The sequence below is a fragment of the Zootermopsis nevadensis genome, unplaced genomic scaffold (assembly GCF_977971745.1).
Source record: "Zootermopsis nevadensis isolate Lab colony 2312 unplaced genomic scaffold, Znev_1.0 Znev_ptg000058l, whole genome shotgun sequence".
NCBI lineage: Eukaryota > Metazoa > Arthropoda > Insecta > Blattodea > Termopsidae > Zootermopsis > Zootermopsis nevadensis.
The window spans coordinates 30,784-52,739 of record NW_028259189.1 but is presented as its reverse complement, the minus strand read 5'-3'; the positions used below and the strand labels follow the sequence as shown (position 1 = coordinate 52,739).

At 39.0% G+C, this 21,956-nt stretch overlaps 2 protein-coding genes across 12 annotated transcripts; both read left to right on the top strand.

The window, feature by feature from the left end:
- The first annotated feature begins 43 nt into the window (after window positions 1–43).
- LOC147871320 (uncharacterized) lies at window positions 44–11,617 on the top strand. 10 transcript variants are annotated; one of them, XM_087339931.1, is made up of 4 exons: window positions 44–78; window positions 2,296–2,391; window positions 8,846–9,002; window positions 10,617–11,617. In XM_087339931.1, exons 3-4 carry the CDS (start codon window positions 8,927–8,929, stop codon window positions 10,904–10,906), a joined length of 366 nt encoding a protein of 121 aa, XP_087196057.1. In that variant the 5' UTR covers window positions 44–78; window positions 2,296–2,391; window positions 8,846–8,926; the 3' UTR covers window positions 10,907–11,617. The 10 variants fall into 10 exon arrangements, 9 of the variants coding, with proteins under 9 accessions (XP_087196057.1, XP_087196059.1, XP_087196056.1 ...); XM_087339930.1 differs by lacking the exon at window positions 44–78 and adding an exon at window positions 133–212; XM_087339927.1 differs by lacking the exon at window positions 44–78 and adding an exon at window positions 133–592 and having other exon boundaries at window positions 792–2,391.
- Window positions 11,618–18,924: 7,307 nt separating this feature from the next.
- On the top strand, window positions 18,925–21,771 carry LOC147871319 (uncharacterized). 2 transcript variants are annotated; one of them, XM_087339976.1, is made up of 4 exons: window positions 18,925–19,355; window positions 20,101–20,247; window positions 20,768–20,826; window positions 21,535–21,771. In XM_087339976.1, the coding sequence occupies exons 1-4, from the start codon at window positions 19,325–19,327 to the stop codon at window positions 21,769–21,771; spliced, it is 474 nt and encodes a 157-aa protein (XP_087196102.1). In that variant the 5' UTR covers window positions 18,925–19,324. The 2 variants fall into 2 exon arrangements, with proteins under 2 accessions (XP_087196102.1, XP_087196101.1); XM_087339975.1 differs by having other exon boundaries at window positions 21,532–21,771.
- The last annotated feature ends 185 nt before the right edge of the window (window positions 21,772–21,956 follow it).

Below are 21,956 nucleotides of genomic sequence, written 5' to 3'. Positions count from 1 at the left end.
TTTCCGTTATGATGCAATTACTAATACCAACCACAGAGACGTACCAACCTCGGGATGATAGACACCATTTCACGGACTGTAAAATGCTATTACCTTTGGTAGTATATACATCATGACTGATGAAATCTTAGGTTCTCACGGCTTGAGTGCAATTGATTCAGTACTTGGGCATTCATATGCTAATGGAGGATTAAGTACAGGAGCTTATAAAAGTGTGAAGGAGTGAATTAATTGCATATATGAGGTTCTCACAGCAGTGAGCAGACATTACAATACAAAAGCAAACAAACAAAGAACTGAAAACATAACTGTACAATATTGATTTATTGCAAAATAAGTCATAACTAAATGTTATAGATAAATAAAATAATAATTATACTAGAAACAGTTTAATATTGAACAAAAAACATACACAATAAAATGTCATACTAAGTAAACAATAAAAAACCATGATTATTGTTCAAAAAGCTGACTGACCTCAGCAAGCAAAATGCAATCTTTGTTAAAGATGTCGATGCTCCTACAGACTGCATTGGCAGCAGAAACACATCTGGCAGAGAGACTGGCCTTGAAATTACGTTGTACAGTAAAGGTAGAATAAGAAGATATCCTTCTTCTGGGTTTTTGCGCTGTGTAGTCTGGTCGATGTTAACCAACGTTTCAGAGGTCATACTGCCTCCGTCATATGACCTCTGAAACGTTGGTTAACATCGACCAGACTACACAGCGCAATAACCCAGAAGATGGATATCTTCATACTCACCGCTGTGAGAACCTCAAGTCTTACAAAGGTAGAATAGTCTCTGATAGACCTAGTAGGTATGCAGAGACTAACTGTATCAACAACAGATGAGCAACTAATTTTGCCTTTAAAAACATTCACGAGGAAAAGAGCATCCGAAAGCCTCCTCCTTAAATGTTACGATAAGAAATTTAATCTAACTAATATATCGTCATAATTATAGGCACAAACGCCATTAAAGAATCTAGCGTAACATAGAGCTACAAATTTCCTTTGAATCCTTTCCAATTTAAAGGAATCTGTATTAGTAATAGAGTTCCAAACAACGGATGCATACTCAATTTTGGAACGGACTAATGTACTGTACAAGACCAAAAGGCTTTCAACAGTGGAGAAGGAAGAAGTAATGTACCGAATCAAACCTAGCATTTTCAAGCTCTGTGATAATATATAGTTGATATGCTGGTGAAAATAGAGCTTACAGTCCAGTAGAACACCGAGATCTTTAACACAATGGGAGCGTGCCACCAGGTTCTTACACAATTTGTAATTAAAATAAATACTGTTTGTTTTCCGGGTGAATGATATAACAGTCGTTTTACTTAAATTAAGTTGCATCCCATTCACAAGACACCAATTTTGCACTGAATGGATGTCGTCCTGCAACAGTTTGCAGTCATCAACATCGCTGATACTCCGATACATCTTTAAGTCATCATCAAATAAAAGGCACTGTGAATTATGTATGGAGTCGCAGATGTCATTACTGAATATATTAAAAATTAAGGGGCCTAGGGTGGAACCCTGAGGCACTCCACACTTAACACGATAAGGATACGAAAGAGTTCCAGATACACGAACAAAAGATGGCTTAACCTTAAGTTATTTACTCTTTCAAATTCAATATCTGGGCCATTTTTAAATATAAAATTACCAAACAAACGATGATTGAAAGATGAACTGTCAGACAGCACACAGCATGCTTATTTCAAGAAATGTGGCCCTTACATGACATTTATGTTTACATTTTTAGAAATACTGAGAACGTTATCATTATTATTAATCATTATGCCACTGACAAGGAATCTAGCTGAAATAAGGTTGTAAATACTTCATTTCTGACATACACAATACATTATGCAACCCTATTGGCAAATGTTCAGATTTGAAACACTAAACATACACCTGTGACAAAGTTGGTGGAAGTTCAGCTGAACACAGCTTACAGATAGCAGATGTTAAAGAGATGGATCACTACACAGAAGTTGAGTGAACATAAATGTGGAATATGCTCAGATCAAAATATCACAATGTCCTGTTATGTGATTTACTGATAATACCAAGTAATTGGTCCTTGAAATATTTGCACCACCCATATAGGTCCTGCTTGGAATCTGTAGCAGCAATGTATCCTAGCTTCATATATAGCAGTTGGTGAGGCAGTCTGAGGGCCTTATTTCAATTTTGTGGTGCTTTGAAATCAAGTTCTCTACAAGTCTGTACTGGAATTCCAACCTAGTAATTTTGCCTTGCTTTTTCTTTTTTTTTTACAGGAAGTAAGAAATGGTGCAATAGATGTCAATAAAATGATGAAAGTGTTTCTGACAGAACTTCTTCAGCCTGTTCATAGTGCTGCAGGAGCTTATCAGGTAAGCATAACTCATATTCATTCCTCCTATCACTGAATTATATTAAATAACTACTTTAGGCTTCTTGACATCTCGGTCTCAAACCCTAACATGGACAATTTTTCATCATGAGTGATACTCTTGTCCTTCCCCTTCATGATCACCAATCTGTCCTTGCATACTGCCACATTATCTCCTTTCCTTAATTTTGCCTTCCTTGTTTTTTCTCATGGTGTCACTCTGTTTACTAGCAAACAAAAATTTCACAACCATATCACTTCACAGTCACTATCACTCAATTCACTCTCTGAATAAACACTAAATTAATCTCTGTTCACCACATATTTCATCATCTAATCACAACCTTTTTATTAGGTTTCACCATGATTTTGGCCAGGTAGGGCTTGAAGTCAGGACTACACAAACCACTTTATAATATTAAAAACTAAAACAAAGGGCCAATGAACATGGCATGTGTGTTTACACAGCTGAAAATCATTATATTTGTTGAATCTACAAACATCATACTATGGTAATTGTAGTGGACACACCACACCCACTGGACAGGGTAAAAGCATTGTGGTGTAAATTAAAATATAAAATAAACTTAATAATTTACCGACTGGTTCTGTGGGGAGTTTTTACCTTTCCAGAAGAATAACTGGTGATAGTGAACATTGCCATGATAATGGACTTAAACATATTTCACTATTACACTAACAATAATTTTGAAGAAATTTGTTGTCCTACTTCTTTTTCCATGAGCACAATACAACATTTTGTAGGAGAATGGTTTTTATGAAAGCACACATTAGCAGTGCATACTATAATAACTAAACTTGCTACACCTATAATTTTTGCTGATGATACTAGCATCCTATTTTCTCATTCTAATACAAACGACTTTAATAAACACATTCATGCAACATTTGAAAATATAAATAGATGGTTTAGAATGAACAGATTATCACTAAAGTTTAATAAGACACATTATATTAATTTTAAAATTAAGAGAAAAATGTCAGATACTGTCACAATAAGTTATAATAATAAATTCATTAATAATATCTTCTGTACTAAATTCTTGGGAATTATGATTGATGGTGCATTGACTTGGAAGAATCATATTGATCTACTTATTAAAAAATTGAGCAAGGCTTGCTATGTACTTAGAAATATGAAACCATATATGTCTATTTCAGTACTAAAGCCAATTTATTATGCTTTTTTTCATTCCTTAATGAGCTATGGCATCATCTTCTGGGGAAATTCATCTCATAGTTACACTATTTTTCTCCTTCAGAAAAAGGCAATTAGAACAATGATGGGATGTGGCAATAGAGTATCGTGTAGAAATATATTCAAAGAATTAGATATCTTACCGTTGGCATCACAATATATATTTTCTTTATTATTGTTTGTATTACAAAACAAAACTCTTTTTCCATCAAAAATTGACTCTCATACTATTGATACAAGACAGAGACAAAATTTGTATCTACCCCAAGCCAATTTAACTATCTATCAGAAAGGAGTTCACTATGTGGGTATAAAGATATTTAATAAATTACCCACAGAGGTTAAGAATACCTCAAATAATTTTAAAAAGTTCAAGGTTGCATTAAGGCATTTCTTAATTACTCACTCGTTTTACACTGTGGATGAGTACTTAATTGAATAACTATTGTAATAAAAATACTAATTATATTGTCTTGAATTTAGTACGCTGCTTGTCTAGATGTAATTTTTTAATGTATGTATTTTATGTTTTTATACTTGAGTTTGTGACGTGTTCTATATCCACTATTGGATTCTTGGAACTTGTAAATAAATAAATAAAAAAAATAGAAAATTAGGACTCCCAGAATAAAAGTAATCATTTTTTTAAGATTGGCAAATGTATTGATGATGCAAGCAGAGTAGGAACAAAATTTTGAAGTACTAAACAACTGAAAGTACTATTTTTCTTATAATAGATTATGTACAATTAGAGCAAAGAGAAACACAACACAACACAACAAGCATACGATAGTAATACTGAAACATACCAGTACATGACATCATTCAAACAAAGCACTGCTTATTTACATGTATCCTTCAAATAATACAGCCAGTTCTTAAAATTAGATTTACAGACAGGAGCTTACATATCAACAACCTGAATAAGCTATTTCAGAAATAACAGCGTCCAACACAATACACAATTTACTTGTTTCAAATGAACACTGAATGTACAAAATTATTTATTTCCTTACACAATCAACAGTTATTTCACAGATCCACCTCGCAATTTATGCCACCAGTGTAATAGAGGTTCCCTCTTCTGCCAAATATATGCATTACCCCAATAACTCCAAGTACTGAAAGAGAAGAAAGACAGTCAATACTTCTGCAGGCAGCTTCTGCGACAGGCTCAGCCTTCAACGTGAGATAAGTTATAATATTATCACAGTTTCCTTGCCACAAAGTGTAGATAATGAAGCCCATAGCTACTATAACATTATTTCATTTTTATGTGAGGATCAAGCAAGTCTAGGAAAGAGCCACACATACAAAGTGGTACAGAATGGTCATAAAACTAGCTTAAAATCACAATTTTAATAATTCTGTAATATTTATTTTTATTTTAAGCATAAGTAACCTATTTCATCATCATCAAACAGTCAAGGAGTTTGGTCTTATTGACCTGTTCTGGTCTCATAGTCTAAAAGCCTCTTTTGTGGTCTTCCAGGGTTTCTTTGTCCACAGTGTGTGTAGTTTTTAATAATTTGGGAAGTCTGTCTCTCTGCATTCTGTTAACATGTTGAAGCCAATTGTTTTTATATTTCAAAATCTTGTCTAAAATGGGTTTTGTTTTTAACTCTTTAAGTGTGTCTTCATTTCTTTTATAGGCCATCCAAGTGTACTTTGCAGTGCATCTCATAAATTTCATGTCAGCAGCTGTAATTCTGTTTTTGTCCTCTTTTTCATTGTCCAGTTTTCAATGCCATATAAAATTGTTGGTAGTGCCAAAGTATTATATATTTTTATTCTAGTTCGTTTTTGGACTTCTGATGGTTTAAAAATCATGCTGATAAGGCCAGTAACTTTCAGGAATTCTGAAAGTTTGATATCTATGTCTTTTTCTGCTTCATATGATAGGGAACAACCAAGGTAATTAAAAGTGTTTATTTGTACAATAATTTTGTTGTCTATTACTATTTTACTTCTTGCTGGTTCTCAGCCACAGAATGCCATTGTCTTTGTCTTTTCTGTTGAGATCGTCACCCTGTATTTATTTATTAACTTATTCATCTTATAAATTGATATTTGTAAATCTTTTCCTGAAGTTGAGATTAGTACTTGGTCAATAGCAAAAAGGATTGTTTTTAAGCTTGTATTCTTGAGATTGGAAATCCTTTTATTTTTTCTGTTTCCCAAACATGTTGTATTTCATTCAAGTATACACTGAACAAAGTTGGGGATAGTGGACGCCCACGATTGATTGGTGAAGATACAGATAACTTGGAATTAAATTTGATCTTTATTTTATTGTCTGTATAAATATCTAGTATTGAAGTAACTTACTTTTAAATTATAACTTTAAGTATAATTAATTCTAAAGAGTTCTGGTAGTGGTATGTTACTATTAGTACTGGGTTTCCAGACTTTTTCCATGGTCTAGAATTCCAAAGAGAATGTTTCAGATGGTGGATCTGCTTCCATCCTCAAGTGACAGATGCCACATTACACTTGCAACATTCCTTATGAATATGAAAGATGATATGTTGGTGAATCAGGTAGACAGCAGTATAATTCTCGAAACATGCTCACTATCTCAAATAATCAAAACTGGTCCAACATATTTATGAAGATCAGTGGACAGGTTAGGATAAAGCTAGGATTTTGCAGATCAAAACTAACAGCAGGAAAATGAAACACAAGACATTGGCTCACATGATGTGTATGACCAATTCGATCAGCCAACCTAGTTATGAGATCAATCAATCAGCAAAAAAGATTTGCAAGTTACAGGGCAGTCCAACAGGCCATGATAGGTTATTTAAGGTTCTGTATGTTCTGTGGGTGGGTACTAATGACAAGCAGGTATTATCTAATCATGCCAATTTGAGTGTTCAAATCATCAATGTTTCTGGCTTATGTTCTTTGTTTGGTTTTAATTTCTGATTCTGTCTTAATTTTTGTTCTTCATGAGTATTCCTATTTTTTTTTGTTAATTTTTCTTATTACTTCCTGCTGAAAAAATCTGATCATAGTGACATATAACGTTTCAGTTGACTTATTATGTCCCAACAGGAGAAACTACATAAATTCAAGCTGATGTGATGGAGAACTTGACCATTCTCCACCCATGCTCAAACCATGTTGTTAGAGTTTAGTCTTTTTTGTTCAATGCTTGAGTTCCTTGCAATCATGACAGAGTGTAATGTATAAGTACAAGTATAAGCATGTATATAATCAGAATTATTTTTGTTAAACACATACTCCTATAATGTTTATGCTTTGAATCTCCTTTGGAGGGTCACTGACCCAGTCACACCAATTCCATGCAACAATCTGATTAATTTGCAACTTGAAAACACAAGTTAATTCTCGCAGTCCTTCAATGAATGCTGTTTAATCAATAATCAACCATAAAGAAATGTTGTTCAAGAGCGTACGGTCTACAGCATTTTTAGTAATTTCTAATTTTCAGCTTGATAATGTAAAAGAAAAAGGTACAATAAGTATCGCCATGTTTTAGTCATTTATCAACGGTGATCGTGAAATATTTTAGTAGAGCGTTATCACAACAGAAAATTAAAATATCATTTACATCAAAGGAAGAAGCAGGTCAGTTCTGAATATGGGTTCCCTCCTCTGGCCCTTTACCTTTAGTAGGGGCTCGATTTCCACTAACAAAATTTCGCAGATAACATTCAAGAACAATGTCAATCATCGGTCATCAGAAAGAGAAAGGTATCATTCACAGAAAATTTTGATTTCCTTAGGCTCGTCAGAACAAAATTCCGAGCTATTTGCAAACATCTTGAAGAAACAAACATTCTCTGGTAAACTTTATGGAACATTATTAATCAAGACTTCGCTCTGGGTTTAAAGAGGTTATGATCCTACAACACTTGTTCATATTAGCAAATGTCAGAATGGAGTAACTCTTGTAACTGACGTCTAAAATATTGATTGTTTCTGCAGATTCGTTTGCGTAAATGTAAGTCGCGTGAGTGTTCCTAGACGGAGGCTGTATACACTGTTCGTTTTTGTGTGAATTATTTTTAAGTTCACAGTAATCTTGTTGTGGAAAAGCATGTTCTTTGTTGTTCTGATAATTTTAAAGCCTGTACATTAATTTTAGTTCATACAAATTCACTATCAGAAAATACACAAGGAAAGAAACAAAAGTATACTTGTTTCTTCATGCATTATCAATGACAGGTTTTTCACACTACTGTTTAAAAAATGTTAATTCTTGTCTTGTTGGCTTAAGGATGAAAAGTATTGGGTTCCTAAAGTGTAACTTTTTTTGATTGCCTAATATGCAAAATCAAGGTTCTTAATGAACTTTCAACCATAACACAAATATAACTGCAACAGTCACATCAACTTATGGAAACTGTGATACAGCCATTCTTTATGAATTCAAAAGCTGAACAATTTATACTAATTGGGAAGGAGGATTCAAACAAATCAGGGAGGAACAGGCATCTTGTTAGATCCAAGAACAGAACAGACTACAAAGCACATTTACTGAATACCATAATAAGTGCAGAACTGCATTAAAGCTACAATTCATTCATGAACATTTTGAAACTTAACCACCAAATCTGAAAAACCTTTTCCTGCTATACTAATTGCAGACAAATTAGAAATGAATCAAACTCATTTTTTTACAGCAATGCATGAAATTTCTGTGGGACATGGTCCTCAGAGATGGGCTGGCACTGTCAGAGAACTGTGTAAGTTAACTGACTGGAGTCAAATGCTGAGTCAAATTACTGTTCATTTTTTGTTTTCAAACATTATTTAGAGGCAGGGTTCTTTTCCTGTCAGTATGGTATGCAACAGTATACCATACTCATACCTCCTTTCCCATAAAACAGAAGAATACATAATAATAGCATATATTGATGAAAAACTTGAAGCTCCCTTACCTGAGTACCAGTGCAGGAATGTAAAATAACAGCATGTGAGTGGTCTGGCACATACATATAGGTTAAAAGATATGGTCATGAATCATGTGATATGACATTATTATAAAGTTACCTAATAATGGGGTGACAATTTTAAATAGAGAATTAAATGATAAACAGACTGTCAAATTATATGCCCACAAGTGAGAGCATTTTATTTTATATTGAAACAAACAATTTTTTATTCAATGAAACTAGAGCGCTGAATGGTAGATACTTTGCCTCATGTGTGTGTGCTTGTATCAGTATACATGTGTTATAAAAAATGTCCTTATTCTAACACTCAGGTGTCCCTGTGATGTGTGTACCCATTTCTTGTGCTGGAAATTGCTCGGCTAGTCATCTTGACCACCAGCTTTGTTATTGCCATGTTACTGGTAAAGGAGAACATTGCATACCTTGGTTTACTTATTGGCGGCTGCTGTTTAGGAGGCTTTGTCTTATGTAAGTTCTAGAAATCTATCGTACAAGAATTTCATGCAATATAGTGTGGTTGTACAGTTTTTTATAATAGGTTAATGTGATGTGCTCCTTATGATGTTGATATTGCTCATAATTTTTAGTTCAGTGTTTTAATTACAAAAAGTTTAAATCAAAAATAAATAGGTATCAGAGTCCTTTAAATATTTTATCTACATTTCATTTCTATTTATAAAAAAATCTATCTTATATTCTTTGATATGCCTCTCACTTAAAGCTATGATGTAAAGACCCAGTATACCAAGAAAATGGTTAACAATCATCTTCAGACTTACTGCAGCGAAAACCTCAAATCCTACAATCTTTATTATTCTTGCATTAAAACTTGCACTCAGTCCAGATCTAAATAAGCCACTTTGGCATACTGAAAACAGTTGGAAGTGAAACCTATATGTGGAGGTATTGTCAAATTATCATCATTCATTGACATTTCCACGTGGTTCAATTATCGTATGATAAAGTATTCTCCATTCTTCCATGTTCTTTCATAAAAACGTTTTCATTTCTCTTACTGTATAATTTCATCAGTTTGTTTTCACACCAGTCATGTATTCACAGTCTTACTTTTTTGTGCTTTCAAAGAATGCTGCTGTCATCTGTGCATAATGTACATTTCCACCACATTATACTCCATTTCACTTCACTAATTCTTTTCACAATGTTACTAAGTTTTTACCTGCAGATCTTGCCTAATATCTTGTTTTCAGATATTCAGGTCAGTCTGCTATGTACAGAAAGACATTACTCCTTTCAAAGCCTTGAAATTAGGAATATTACATTTTTTGGGACTTACGGTTTCCTGGCAATAAAATATGGAATTAAATAAAATGTTAATTATCTACTAATTTCCTTCTTGCCGGTTACAGTGGCCACACAGTCTGGGGCGTGGGCTTCGTGCTCTCAGACACTGGGACCATGGGTTCGAATCCCACTCAAGGCGTAGATGTTTGTCCATGTCTTTCTGTGATGTTCTGTTCTGTGTACAGGTGGACTGATCACTCATCCAAGGAGTTCTATCAAATGTCTAAATAAATCAAAAAACATCTGAAAGGAGGCCCCTATGCTCAACATAGGAATGAAAAGGGCATAAAGAAAGAATTTCCTTCGTCTTATCTTCCCCCAAACTTCGATGCAATCTTAAGGTGGAAATCTTCTGTTTTGTTTAATTCAATCCTGTTCTCCTTTCCTTCTCTAATTTAAGATATATTCACAAAATGAACACTAAAATTAAATTAATCTCTTGTCCTTCTACCCCCTTCTAATTTGAATTATTTTGGCAGAAAGTAACTATAAGAAGTAGCTAATTTAGACAGTAACATTTTCATGTTCAAGCAGATGCCTAGTTATTATGATGTAACAGTGTCCAGACTCACAGACAGTTTTTTCTAAGTGAGATTTGAAGTTTTCACATTGTGGCGAGGATGATGTTCTTTTTGGTTCTGGTGCCATGTGGACTGGCTGATAGATACCAGTGTTTCGGAGAAGCATACTGTCTCCATATTCAGAGCCGAAGTGACAATGCATTGTCCAATTGGGAAATAATGTGCCCACAGTACATGTTACTTCATTTGTTTGCAGTATTTCTCTTCTACCAGTGGTTCTGTGTCCTGAGCTTCATACAGACTGTGAAGGAACTTGAGCTGGTGCATAAGATGGGTCACTATGAAGAAGGCAAACTGAATTTTCATAAATACCAGCGCATGAATGTACTGGAGCTTGGTGCAGAACGTTATCCAATGAGTGAAGATTTTGTACCAGTTGCAGACTTCAGTCGCCACTATAATAAGAAATCAATTAATGAGAATATTCATTCAAGATTTAGCATAGATAGTGATTATAATAATGTAATGGTCAGACCTGTATATTAGAGTAAGTCCTTGCACATTTCAGTATGGAGTCAGGAAATTCAAATGAAGACATCTGGTTCTCTACAAAATGTTTGCACTGCTTTACTGTGCAGGTAACTCTTATAATTTGTTAGCACTGTCACCTTCTATCTCAGTGCATGTTTTCCAATGTCATGACGTCACTGTGTGGTCATGCTACATGCTGCACCTTCTCACTGAGTGTGAAATTTTATAAAAGAGACAAGTCTGTGAGGAGACTTCTTTGTTTTCTTGCAACATCTGTTTGAAATTACAATTCGGTAGTAGAAAATAGGTATATGCAGCGAACTGAGGGATGACTAACACAATTCCTCAGAGAACTATATAGGACAGAATATGTTGGAAAAGGGGATTAGAGGCTATCAACATGAAGATGTTTAAAACTGAAAGTTCTTTATTATTAAATAAAACCACTATTATACAGAAACTTTTACAATTACTGTCCAACTGGGTAGCAGTCCTTACAGTTCCAGCCTCCAACACATAAACAAAAGCTAAACCATGTTTTGTATTTTAAACAGCAGTGGAATTTTTTGTATGATATTACATGTTTGGCAAACCATGTATAATCAAATTTTCCATGTTCAACCAATAATTGTACATATTTATTTTCACACATATAATGGAATGTGTTCTTTTCTGTATGCCCATTTGTTAGAAATTAAAATATAATTGCAACATGTGACATCTTTCTATTCTTAGTATTAATTTTTATAGCCATTAAAACTATTAAAATCTGTAATACGTCACTGTTTAATTTATTTCAAACAGGTGAAACCTCTTTATTGTTAACAGTATGTTGTACTTTAAGTGTTTTTATATAGAATTTATCAGAAACTACTTTTATTAACTTTTCCTATGTAAGTACATTTCTGATAATGTTCTAGCTGGACTCATATTCTTTTTCTGATGTCTGCCTTATACTGCAGTACTGATGTCATATTATGTACCACACTTGTTACAGTGTTGCGTACTTTAGAAAACATTAATAACAACACTTTCCAATAAATTCTATATAAAATAACACTTTGTATACTACAATATAATAATAACACAGTTCTCACTGCAGTGCTCGTCCCATTTCTCACTGCAGTCCTCGTCCCAGACCCCACTGCAGTGTTTGTACCAGTACTCACTGCAGTCCTCGTCCCAGTCCTCACTGCAGTCCTCGTCCCATTTCTCACTGCAGTCCTCGTCCCAGTTCTCACTGCAGTCCTCGCCCAGACCCCACTGCAGTGTTTGTACCAGTACTCACTGCAGTCCTCGTCCCATTTCTCACTGCAGTCCTCGTCCCATTTCTCACTGCAGTCCTCGTCCCATTTCTCACTGCAGTCCTCGTCCCAGTCCTCGTCCCATTTCTCACTGCAGTCCTCGTCCCATTTCTCACTGCAGTGCTCGTCCCAGTTCTCACTGCAGTCCTCGTTCCAGTTCTCACTGCAGTCCTCGTCCCATTTCTCACTGCAGTCCTCGTCCCAGTCCTCGTCCCATTTCTCACTGCAGTCCTCGTCCCAGTCCTCACTGCAGTCCTCGTCCCATTTCTCACTGCAGTCCTCGTCCCATTTCTCACTGCAGTCCTCGTTCCAGTTCTCACTGCAGTCCTCGTCCCATTTCTCACTGCAGTCCTCGTCCCAGTCCTGTCCCATTTCTCACTGCAGTCCTCGCCCAGACCCCACTGCAGTGTTTGTACCAGTACTCACTGCAGTCCTCATCCCAGTTCTCACTGCAGTGCTCGTCCCATTTCTCACTGCAGTCCTCATCCCAGTCCTCACTGCAGTCCTCGTCCCAGTCCTCACTGCAGTCCTCATCCCAGTCCTAACTGCAGTCCTCATCCCAGTCCTCACTGCAGTCCTCATCCCAGTCCTCACTGCAGTCCTCGTCCCATTTCTCACTGCAGTCCTCGTCCCATTTCTCACTGCAGTCCTCGTCCCAGTCCTCGTCCCATTTCTCACTGCAGTCCTCGTCCCATTTCTCACTGCAGTGCTCGTCCCAGTTCTCACTGCAGTCCTCGCCCAGACCCCACTGCAGTGTTTGTACCAGTACTCACTGCAGTCCTCATCCCAGTTCTCACTGCAGTGCTCGTCCCATTTCTCACTGCAGTCCTCATCCCAGTCCTCACTGCAGTCCTCGTCCCATTTCTCACTGCAGTCCTCGTCCCAGTCCTCGTCCCATTTCTCACTGCAGTCCTCGTCCCATTTCTCACTGCAGTGCTCGTCCCAGTTCTCACTGCAGTCCTCGCCCAGACCCCACTGCAGTGTTTGTACCAGTACTCACTGCAGTCCTCGTCCCATTTCTCACTGCAGTCCTCGTTCCAGTTCTCACTGCAGTCCTCGTCCCAGACCCCACTGCAGTGCTCGTCCCATTTCTCACTGCAGTCCTCGTCCCATTTCTCACTGCAGTGCTCGTCCCAGTTCTCACTGCAGTCCTCGCCCAGACCCCACTGCAGTGTTTGTACCAGTACTCACTGCAGTCCTCGTCCCATTTCTCACTGCAGTGCTCGTCCCAGACCCCACTGCAGTGCTCGTCCCATTTCTCACTGCAGTCCTCGTCCCATTTCTCACTGCAGTGCTCGTCCCAGTTCTCACTGCAGTCCTCGTCCCAGACCCCACTGCAGTGCTCGTCCCATTTCTCACTGCAGTCCTCGTCCCATTTCTCACTGCAGTGCTCGTCCCAGTTCTCACTGCAGTGCTCGTCCCAGTTCTCACTGCAGTACTCGCCCAGACCCCACTGCAGTGTTTGTACCAGTACTCACTGCAGTCCTCGCCCAGACCCCACTGCAGTGTTTGTACCAGTCCTCACTGCAGTCCTCGTCCCATTTCTCACTGCAGTCCTCGTTCCAGTTCTCACTGCAGTCCTCGTCCCATTTCTCACTGCAGTCCTCGTTCCAGTTCTCACTGCAGTCCTCGTTCCAGTTCTCACTGCAGTCCTCGTTCCAGTTCTCACTGCAGTCTTCGTCCCATTTCTCACTTCAGTCCTCGTCCCAGTTCTCACTGCAGTCCTCGCCCAGACCCCACTGCAGTGTTTGTACCAGTCCTCACTGCAGTCCTCGCCCAGACCCCACTGCAGTGTTTGTACCATTTCTCACTGCAGTCCTCGTTCCAGTTCTCACTGCAGTCCTCGTTCCAGTTCTCACTGCAGTCCTCGTTCCAGTTCTCACTGCAGTCTTCGTCCCATTTCTCACTGCAGTCCTCGTCCCAGTTCTCACTGCAGTCCTCGCCCAGACCCCACTGCAGTGTTTGTACCAGTCCTCACTGCAGTCCTCGCCCAGACCCCACTGCAGTGTTTGTACCAGTCCTCACTGCAGTCCTCGTCCCATTTCTCACTGCAGTCCTCGTTCCAGTTCTCACTGCAGTCCTCGTCCCATTTCTCACTGCAGTCCTCGTTCCAGTTCTCACTGCAGTCCTCGTTCCAGTTCTCACTGCAGTCCTCGTTCCAGTTCTCACTGCAGTCTTCGTCCCATTTCTCACTTCAGTCCTCGTCCCAGTTCTCACTGCAGTCCTCGCCCAGACCCCACTGCAGTGTTTGTACCAGTCCTCACTGCAGTCCTCGCCCAGACCCCACTGCAGTGTTTGTACCAGTCCTCACTGCAGTCCTCGTCCCATTTCTCACTGCAGTCCTCGTTCCAGTTCTCACTGCAGTCCTCGTTCCAGTTCTCACTGCAGTCCTCGTTCCAGTTCTCACTGCAGTCTTCGTCCCATTTCTCACTGCAGTCCTCGTCCCAGTTCTCACTGCAGTCCTCGCCCAGACCTCACTGCAGTGTTTGTACCAGTCCTCACTGCAGTCCTCGCCCAGACCCCACTGCAGTGTTTGTACCAGTCCTCACTGCAGTCCTCGTCCCATTTCTCACTGCAGTCCTCGTTCCAGTTCTCACTGCAGTCCTCGTCCCAGTTCTCACTGCAGTTGGCGGTTGGCAACTGCTATTTATACCCATACAACGCGTGACGTCACGTATTGCGCAACAGTGAGAAAAGGCGCTCAATTCGGTTCATTCAGGCGTGCATAAGAAATGAAAAATGAACCTTATGGCCTGCCAATCGAGACTGTTGCACGTCTGTGTCACAGGTGTGCTTTACGAATTCCAATCTTTCTCGCGCAGGTTTTCGTATTTTATAAGAACGACTGCGTTTCGTATTTACACATTATTTGTAGTTAAAGAAATTCAAATTTCAATTACTCAAAGTTATAATTTGGTTACATTCCATCCTAAATATACAAAGTCAATAATTAATATTAAATACTTTCTGTGTAAAAGGAAATAAATTTAAAGGTGATGAAAAGAGGCTTGAAGTAAATTTTGTAATTTAATTTGCCCTTGTTTAAAATAATCGTCGTATTTTATTATACTCGTACTTGTTTAATTTTAAAGACGATTTTTGAGGGGCCCGGGCACTGTTGTACCCATCGCCCCTGGGCGAGGAAAAGTGTTTCCTTGCTTCGAATCCCGATTATTCATTTTGACCAATGAGAGATCACAGGAAGGTCAGAACTCTGGGGAAAAGTGTCCTGGGTTCGATTTCCTTCAAGGGCGGTTCCTGTAGCTCGGAAACTAAGCGAGACAGAAGAAGGGCGCCAGGATCAGAGTTTTTTGCTTCGAAGAGGAGATTTCGGAAAGGAAGGCCTCGACACTGAGTTCGAGTCCCGACAGGATGGTTTCTGTTCACTGGAACGCAACCGCAATAAAAGAATGACGTCAATGAAAAGTTCTTTAGTTTCGGAGAGGAAATTTCGGGGTCTAAGGTCACAGACACGGATACACAGTCCTCGGTTCGAGTCTCTATTAGGTTGTTGGTTTCCATGATTTTTTATTTTTACCCCCAAGGCTTCCTTCACTGTTTTGAGGTGTTGGCGGACATTAGCCACGAGGGCTGAGATACACGTAGTTTGATGGGTAAATATGAGCTGCCAATACACTATACAAGGGTGCACAAAATGTGTCCAAAATTGGAATGTGCAGTTCAAATTCACACACATGACACCAGCACTGCAGTATTTCCAAAGAAGTCTGTGGGCCAGGTGCTGGTAAGAATGTGAAAGACTTCAGAAATGTCTAACGCACACACACAAGCTCATAAATATATCAGAAATCAAACAGCTCACAAAACGCATCTGATAAAACTATCTACAAATCTGTGCACGATAACTGTCACAGAAATTAGAAACATCAATACCAAGCTTGTCTTGTTACGTTGATCTGTGTCTTATGCTTCTTGGTTCAAATTTAATATATATATCGGGTGTGCGATTTATCAAATCTTTCACAGCCTTACAAGTGCCTTTTGACCTGACCAACTGGACCATTCCCTTGTACGACATTTAGAAGCACAAGCAACTTGCTTTGGTCTCTGGAGTATCAGCGTGCACATTCTATACCTAAATACTGTTCAAGATTAAACATCCTAATTCTAGGCATAACTTGTACTAATTACACGGCCACAGGAATCTGGGAGTCTAAAATGTCAAATTTCGTAAACTGGGAGTAAAGTAGGTAATAATGCTAATTCACTTTATTGATAGAGCTACCAAAACCGGCTGAACTTCTTTATTGCCCCGAGAGATGGCTCAGCGAGTATTAACCCCGCTCTCCTCGACAATCAACGCTCATAGTACCAAGACTACGCAATAGAGTGCATCCGCTGCCGCACAATAATATTGATTTTAGTTGGACAGATTTCGCCTGCGTGAAAGAACGCTCTATGGAACACAGATTTTAAGATCACGAATGAAATGAGGCAGCGAAATTTATTTTACCCATTACTTTTACGAGCTGCATACGGACTTGTCCCTCTGATCCAGTAACCAAATCAGCCAACATTTCTTCATTAAATCTGGCGTGAACAGAGTGCACTGGAAGCCTTTTTAAAAAGTAATTAGATTTGTGTCAGTCCAGCGGAATTCGGCGTCCTAATTCACAATGTTCTTTATTAAAATTGCCAAAAAAGGAGATTCTGGAACGAACTGTGGATTAATATAAGCCACAAAATACAACTATAAAATTGTCAAGTCCAAATTGTAGGCATGTATGAAAAATATAATACCCACCTATCATATTGGCCAACATAGACATATGCTTATTTTGCATGCATCGCGTTAAAGAACAAATGAGCGTAAGAACAAGTCATTTGTCTTTTATCTTTGAGTGCGCTTAGTCCAGCTTAGGTCGTTGCAAATATTCCGTCCCAGTCAGAGGCCACGCCCAACATTTCGGAACAATTTCTCATTCTCACGGCCTGGAATTGTTAGCCCCGCGACGACCCAAAGGTCGGAGAATCACCCCTTGTCGGCTGTCCGCGAATTCTTATTCGAAAACTCCGTATCTGGCGGCCATAATCAATCGTGATCCTGGTTTTGTGTGGACTACGGGGCGAAGTTCCCGCCCTCTCTGCGGCCAGTCTGTTTCTGGGGCTCAGCTAGCCTCGTATTCCCTGACCACCGAGGGTAAAGCAGGCCGAAGCGTGAAGATGACGCTTGAGCACAGGAACAATCATCGCATCAACGAATTATCTGACGCAGAATCGGAGTCAACGCCAGAAAATTCTCTAACTTAACGAAAGTTAAACCACGAAGTACTCAAGACAGGTTATCCAAGCGATATTCAGTTCGAATCTCGTACGAGCCAATCCCCACCTTGTCGAAGGCAAATTCCTCAGCAGTTCCTCAAATCCATTCACAATTCATAACAAACTTTGCATCCGCCATTCGAAGCCGCCTGTGAGATTATTGAAATTCTGTGGCACCATAATCTAAAAAAAAATAGATCCAATTCCTGTCCCCTCTTAAAACACGCCCAAAATATCGGCTTCATCCAATCGCAGTAGACTAACATGTTGGCACCGGCTAACCCCAGCTTCCTGGTTCTTCTCAGTTACTTTAAAGCAGGCACAGAATATACTCCCGAATGTAATGACCGCAGAAACCAACATCCTAACAGAGACTCGAACCGAGGACTGTGTATTCGTGTCCGTGACCTTAGACCCCGTAATTTCCTCTCCGAAACGAAAGAATTTTGCCTTGGCGTCGATTTCTTCTCGTGGGTGCTTTCCCGTCAACAGAAACCATCTTTGTCGGGTCTCGAACTCGGTGTCGAGGCCTTCGTTTCCGAAATCTCCTCTTCGAAGCAAAAAACTCTGATCCCTTCTTCTGTCTCGCTTAGTTTCGGAGCCAAAGGAACCGCCCTTGAAGGAAATCGAACTCAGGACACTTCTTCCAGAGTTCTTGCCTTCCTGCGTTCTCTTATTGGTCAAAATGAATAATCGGGATTCGAAGGAAGGAAACATTTAAATATTTAATATTAATAATTGACTTCTTACATTTATGATGGAATGTCAAAAAATTATAACTTTGAGTAATTCAATTTGTATTTCTTGAACTACAAAGAATGTGTAAATATGAAACGCAGGTGCTCATATAAAATACTAACAGCTGCGCGAAAGATTGGAATTTGTACAGCATATCTGCGATGTTCACGTGCAACAATCTCGGCCGGCATGCCATAAGGTTCATTTCTCATTTCTTATGCACGCCAGAATGAACCGTATTGCACTCCCTCTACTGACTGTTGCGTCACAGGTTATGTAGGTATAAATACCAGTCCACACCCCCCACTACTCTACTCAGTGGTTGGTTGACCCTCCTCAGTGTGAAACGAATGGTGGTGTGAGCAGCTTCTAGAACAAGATAATTCTCTATATAGTGAAAATCTTTCCTGCAACGTGTTTAATTTGTTATTCAAATCTTGCTGCCTGCGACATGGAGGTCTCCAGCTCTTCACAATGGGTGAGCCTACTTATTATTAATATTATTATTTCGTTATCTTGAGGGATTTTATGTCATTCTTAAGAATTCAAATGCTAGCAGCAACACACGTCGGCCATCATCAACAAAGTTACTTGAATTCCGGCTAAGCTAAACAGCTGATAGGGACCTATGACTGGGTCACTTGTCACATTCAGACATTGTTAAAGGTTGTTTTCAGTCTTAATTTTTTCTAGAGGAAAGTTGTTGTTGAGTGAACAGCTTAATTTCTCAGGATCGTTGTTTTGTATTACAGATTAATCATAAACTGACTTGTATATTGCAATTAAAGCTTTGAAACGTTTCCTAACATGCTAATTTTAAAGGTAAATCATTGATTACAAGGAAGGCCTCGTTATCTGACACAGCCTTAATTTCTCTTTCTATAAGTGAGGTCTTCTTAATATTTTCTGGCAGAAACGAAAATCGATAGCAGTGCAGCACAAACAGCCAAGGCACATGCGATTTGTGTGTGACTGGGACAACAATTTCATAATAAATATTAACCTCATGAAGTTGCAGAGAATTCTTGGACTATAAAATGACTCATTTTTTGTCTGTCCTCAGGTAAACCCTGCTGAAACTGAAGACACGAGGATCACTTGCTTCTTGATGAACAGGATTAGGATGCTGGCAGCAGAGAGTAAGTGTGGTTTAATTCCGTGCATGCAGTAAGTTGTGGAGTACAGTCCGTAAACCTCGTCAGTGTGATGTTTATGTACGTCTTTCTAGATGTCCAGATATGCCCCCCAGACTTGCAGCAACTCTTCATTATTTTAAGTGATTTTGTCAGAAGGAAAACCAAAAAATGTTAAATGCATTGCAATTTTGCTTTTTTAATAGTCATTCTCAGACATTTTAAATTTGCTGGACTTCAAAGAATCGTTTTCTAGTGAATTATGTACGTTTACTTTGCTCTCTGAGAGTTGAGACCAAGATTAATTTTGTGTCCACGTGTACCTTGCGCCTCAGTCACAAGTGACGAGGATGAGGTCTGTCTGATGGTCCCCCAGGGTAGACACCCATCCCTCTTTCGGGAAGACTCGATGAGAGCCAGGCTGTTTAACGACGTCTTCGTTAAGAAGAATGTTTTCCGGTGACCAGCATGCAAATCCCAGTTTTAAACACTGCAAATAGCAATCAGTAATGCATTGCGTAAGAGACACTGGTTTTTCCAACTGGAAGTGACTCCTAAACTGAATTTGGAATTTGATCACGGGCAAGAAAAATGCAATTTCAAAATTACAAACTCTTATTACAGTTCATTTTTTTTAACTAAACTAACTCTTTTCTTTACGTAGTAATACTTAACTCCTGAAGCTGTTTCTTGAAATAACGTCACATGAGGAATTTAACAGACCATTTGATGCAGTCGTGAATTGTTACAGACACGGAACTCAAAAACCAAATCTTGTTTGAGCGCCGGCAAGGGGAGAAACACAAAGTCAGTCTCCGAGCCGTCAGAGAGGAGAAGGAGAAACTGAGGAAGGAAAGAAATCTGCAGGCTGAGCAGATCAAGGAGCTGCAAGCAGAAAGTATGTTTGCTCTCATTCTATTTAAGTACTAAGTCAAAGATTACAGGCTGCAAATTGCCTCAGTATGAAATTCTGTTCATTACCATGTTCCTGCATGTCTCATGAGATATCGAGATATTCTCCTAGGCATTTTGTTCTAGTTACCTTCGCCCTGAGTTGCAGACTAATTTATGTACCCAAAGAAGAAGAGAGTTTGCTCTCATATTTTGACCTCGAGCCTTAGGAGGTGAAAGGCATTAAAGTTTGAAATTATCCATTTCACAAAACATTTCGGTTGCAATCTCTGACCTGAAGAAGGCAACTCCATTGTTAGTCGAAATGTGGGATAATTTTCAACATTATCAGCTGCCACTCTTTACACCTAAGGCTGCTAGAGACATGGGTTTCTGGTCTTCGGAAAACCCTCTCGTCTTTTTCCATCTTTACATTCGTAACAGTTTCGAAAGACAAACTTTCTTGTTTGTTAACATATAGTCAAAAGAGGAATTTTACTATCTAAAATAATTATCGATTGTTACAGACTTTGCTGCAACACAGCTAATTGAGAAGCTGAAGGCAATGAAGGATGACAAAAATCAGGTACGTTTAAACTTTCTGTTGCATTGTGGGGCATGGCTCTGAGTTATTCTGTGCATTAATGAACGATTCCTTGAAATCGTAAATACTAAACAGTAACTGAAAATTGTCAGATATTGGAAAAATGAAGAGGTAAGTGCTTTCTAAGGCGTGTAAATAAAAGTGAGAAGTCAAATCCATTTCGGACTGAATTATTTGTTGAAGAGGAGGAGAAGGATTTCATCTGTAGCTGTCAGAGTGTAGTTTGTAGGACGAAGTATAGCTTAAGGCAGTTACTCGGTGACTCGCGATGTCGATGGGGTCGGACACGAGTATTCCCTGTCAAAAGAGAGGGTACCCAAGGCTTTTACGGATGAAATAGCATAATTTGGGTGTATCATCTTTCACTGATGATGCAGTTGTGAACATATAAACTGTGATAGAAAATAATAAAGTGAACAGTTCTACGTCAACTGCAGCAGAAGAAATGTTGTATTTTTTGTGAGAGGTGATGAACACAACACCTGGAGCCTAATTTCAGTCATGTACTGTTTAGGGCTTTATACATACAGGTCTCTTATTATCTGAGCTGTAGGAAGCATCGAGTAATGTATTAAATGCATGATTAAAGCCAGAAAATGGAAAAATTGTACGTAATACTGTGATCAAAACAACATTTAAGAGTGAACACTTTTGGTTAATGTTGTGTTGCTTTGGTGTCATTCACAGCAGCCTGCAGCAAGGCCAGCCACTGAAACTACAAACACCATGAGCACCAGGCCGGTCATTGAAATAAAACTCAATGAGGTGAAACTGGCGAGATGTGAAAACGCCTGGCGACCTGGGCGAAGGAAGCCGGCGACAAACGAGCAGGCTGCCCAGACTCAGGTATGTTCCTCGCATTCATTTAAGGACAGGATCCTGGAAACAGTCAATAATGCTGTATCTGCCCCAATGCAAGATGGCTGAAAGGAACAGTCCTGCGCTAAGAAACACGTTCACTCTAACTAACTAGGTGGCTTATTGAAACTGAAGGTTCATCACCAAATTAAGGAACAGGCAAAATTATAGGTCTATATTTTAATCTTGATGCTCTTAAAGATCAGACATTTCGATCTGAGAAGCTGCAAGCATTTCCGGAATTCGTCTCCTCC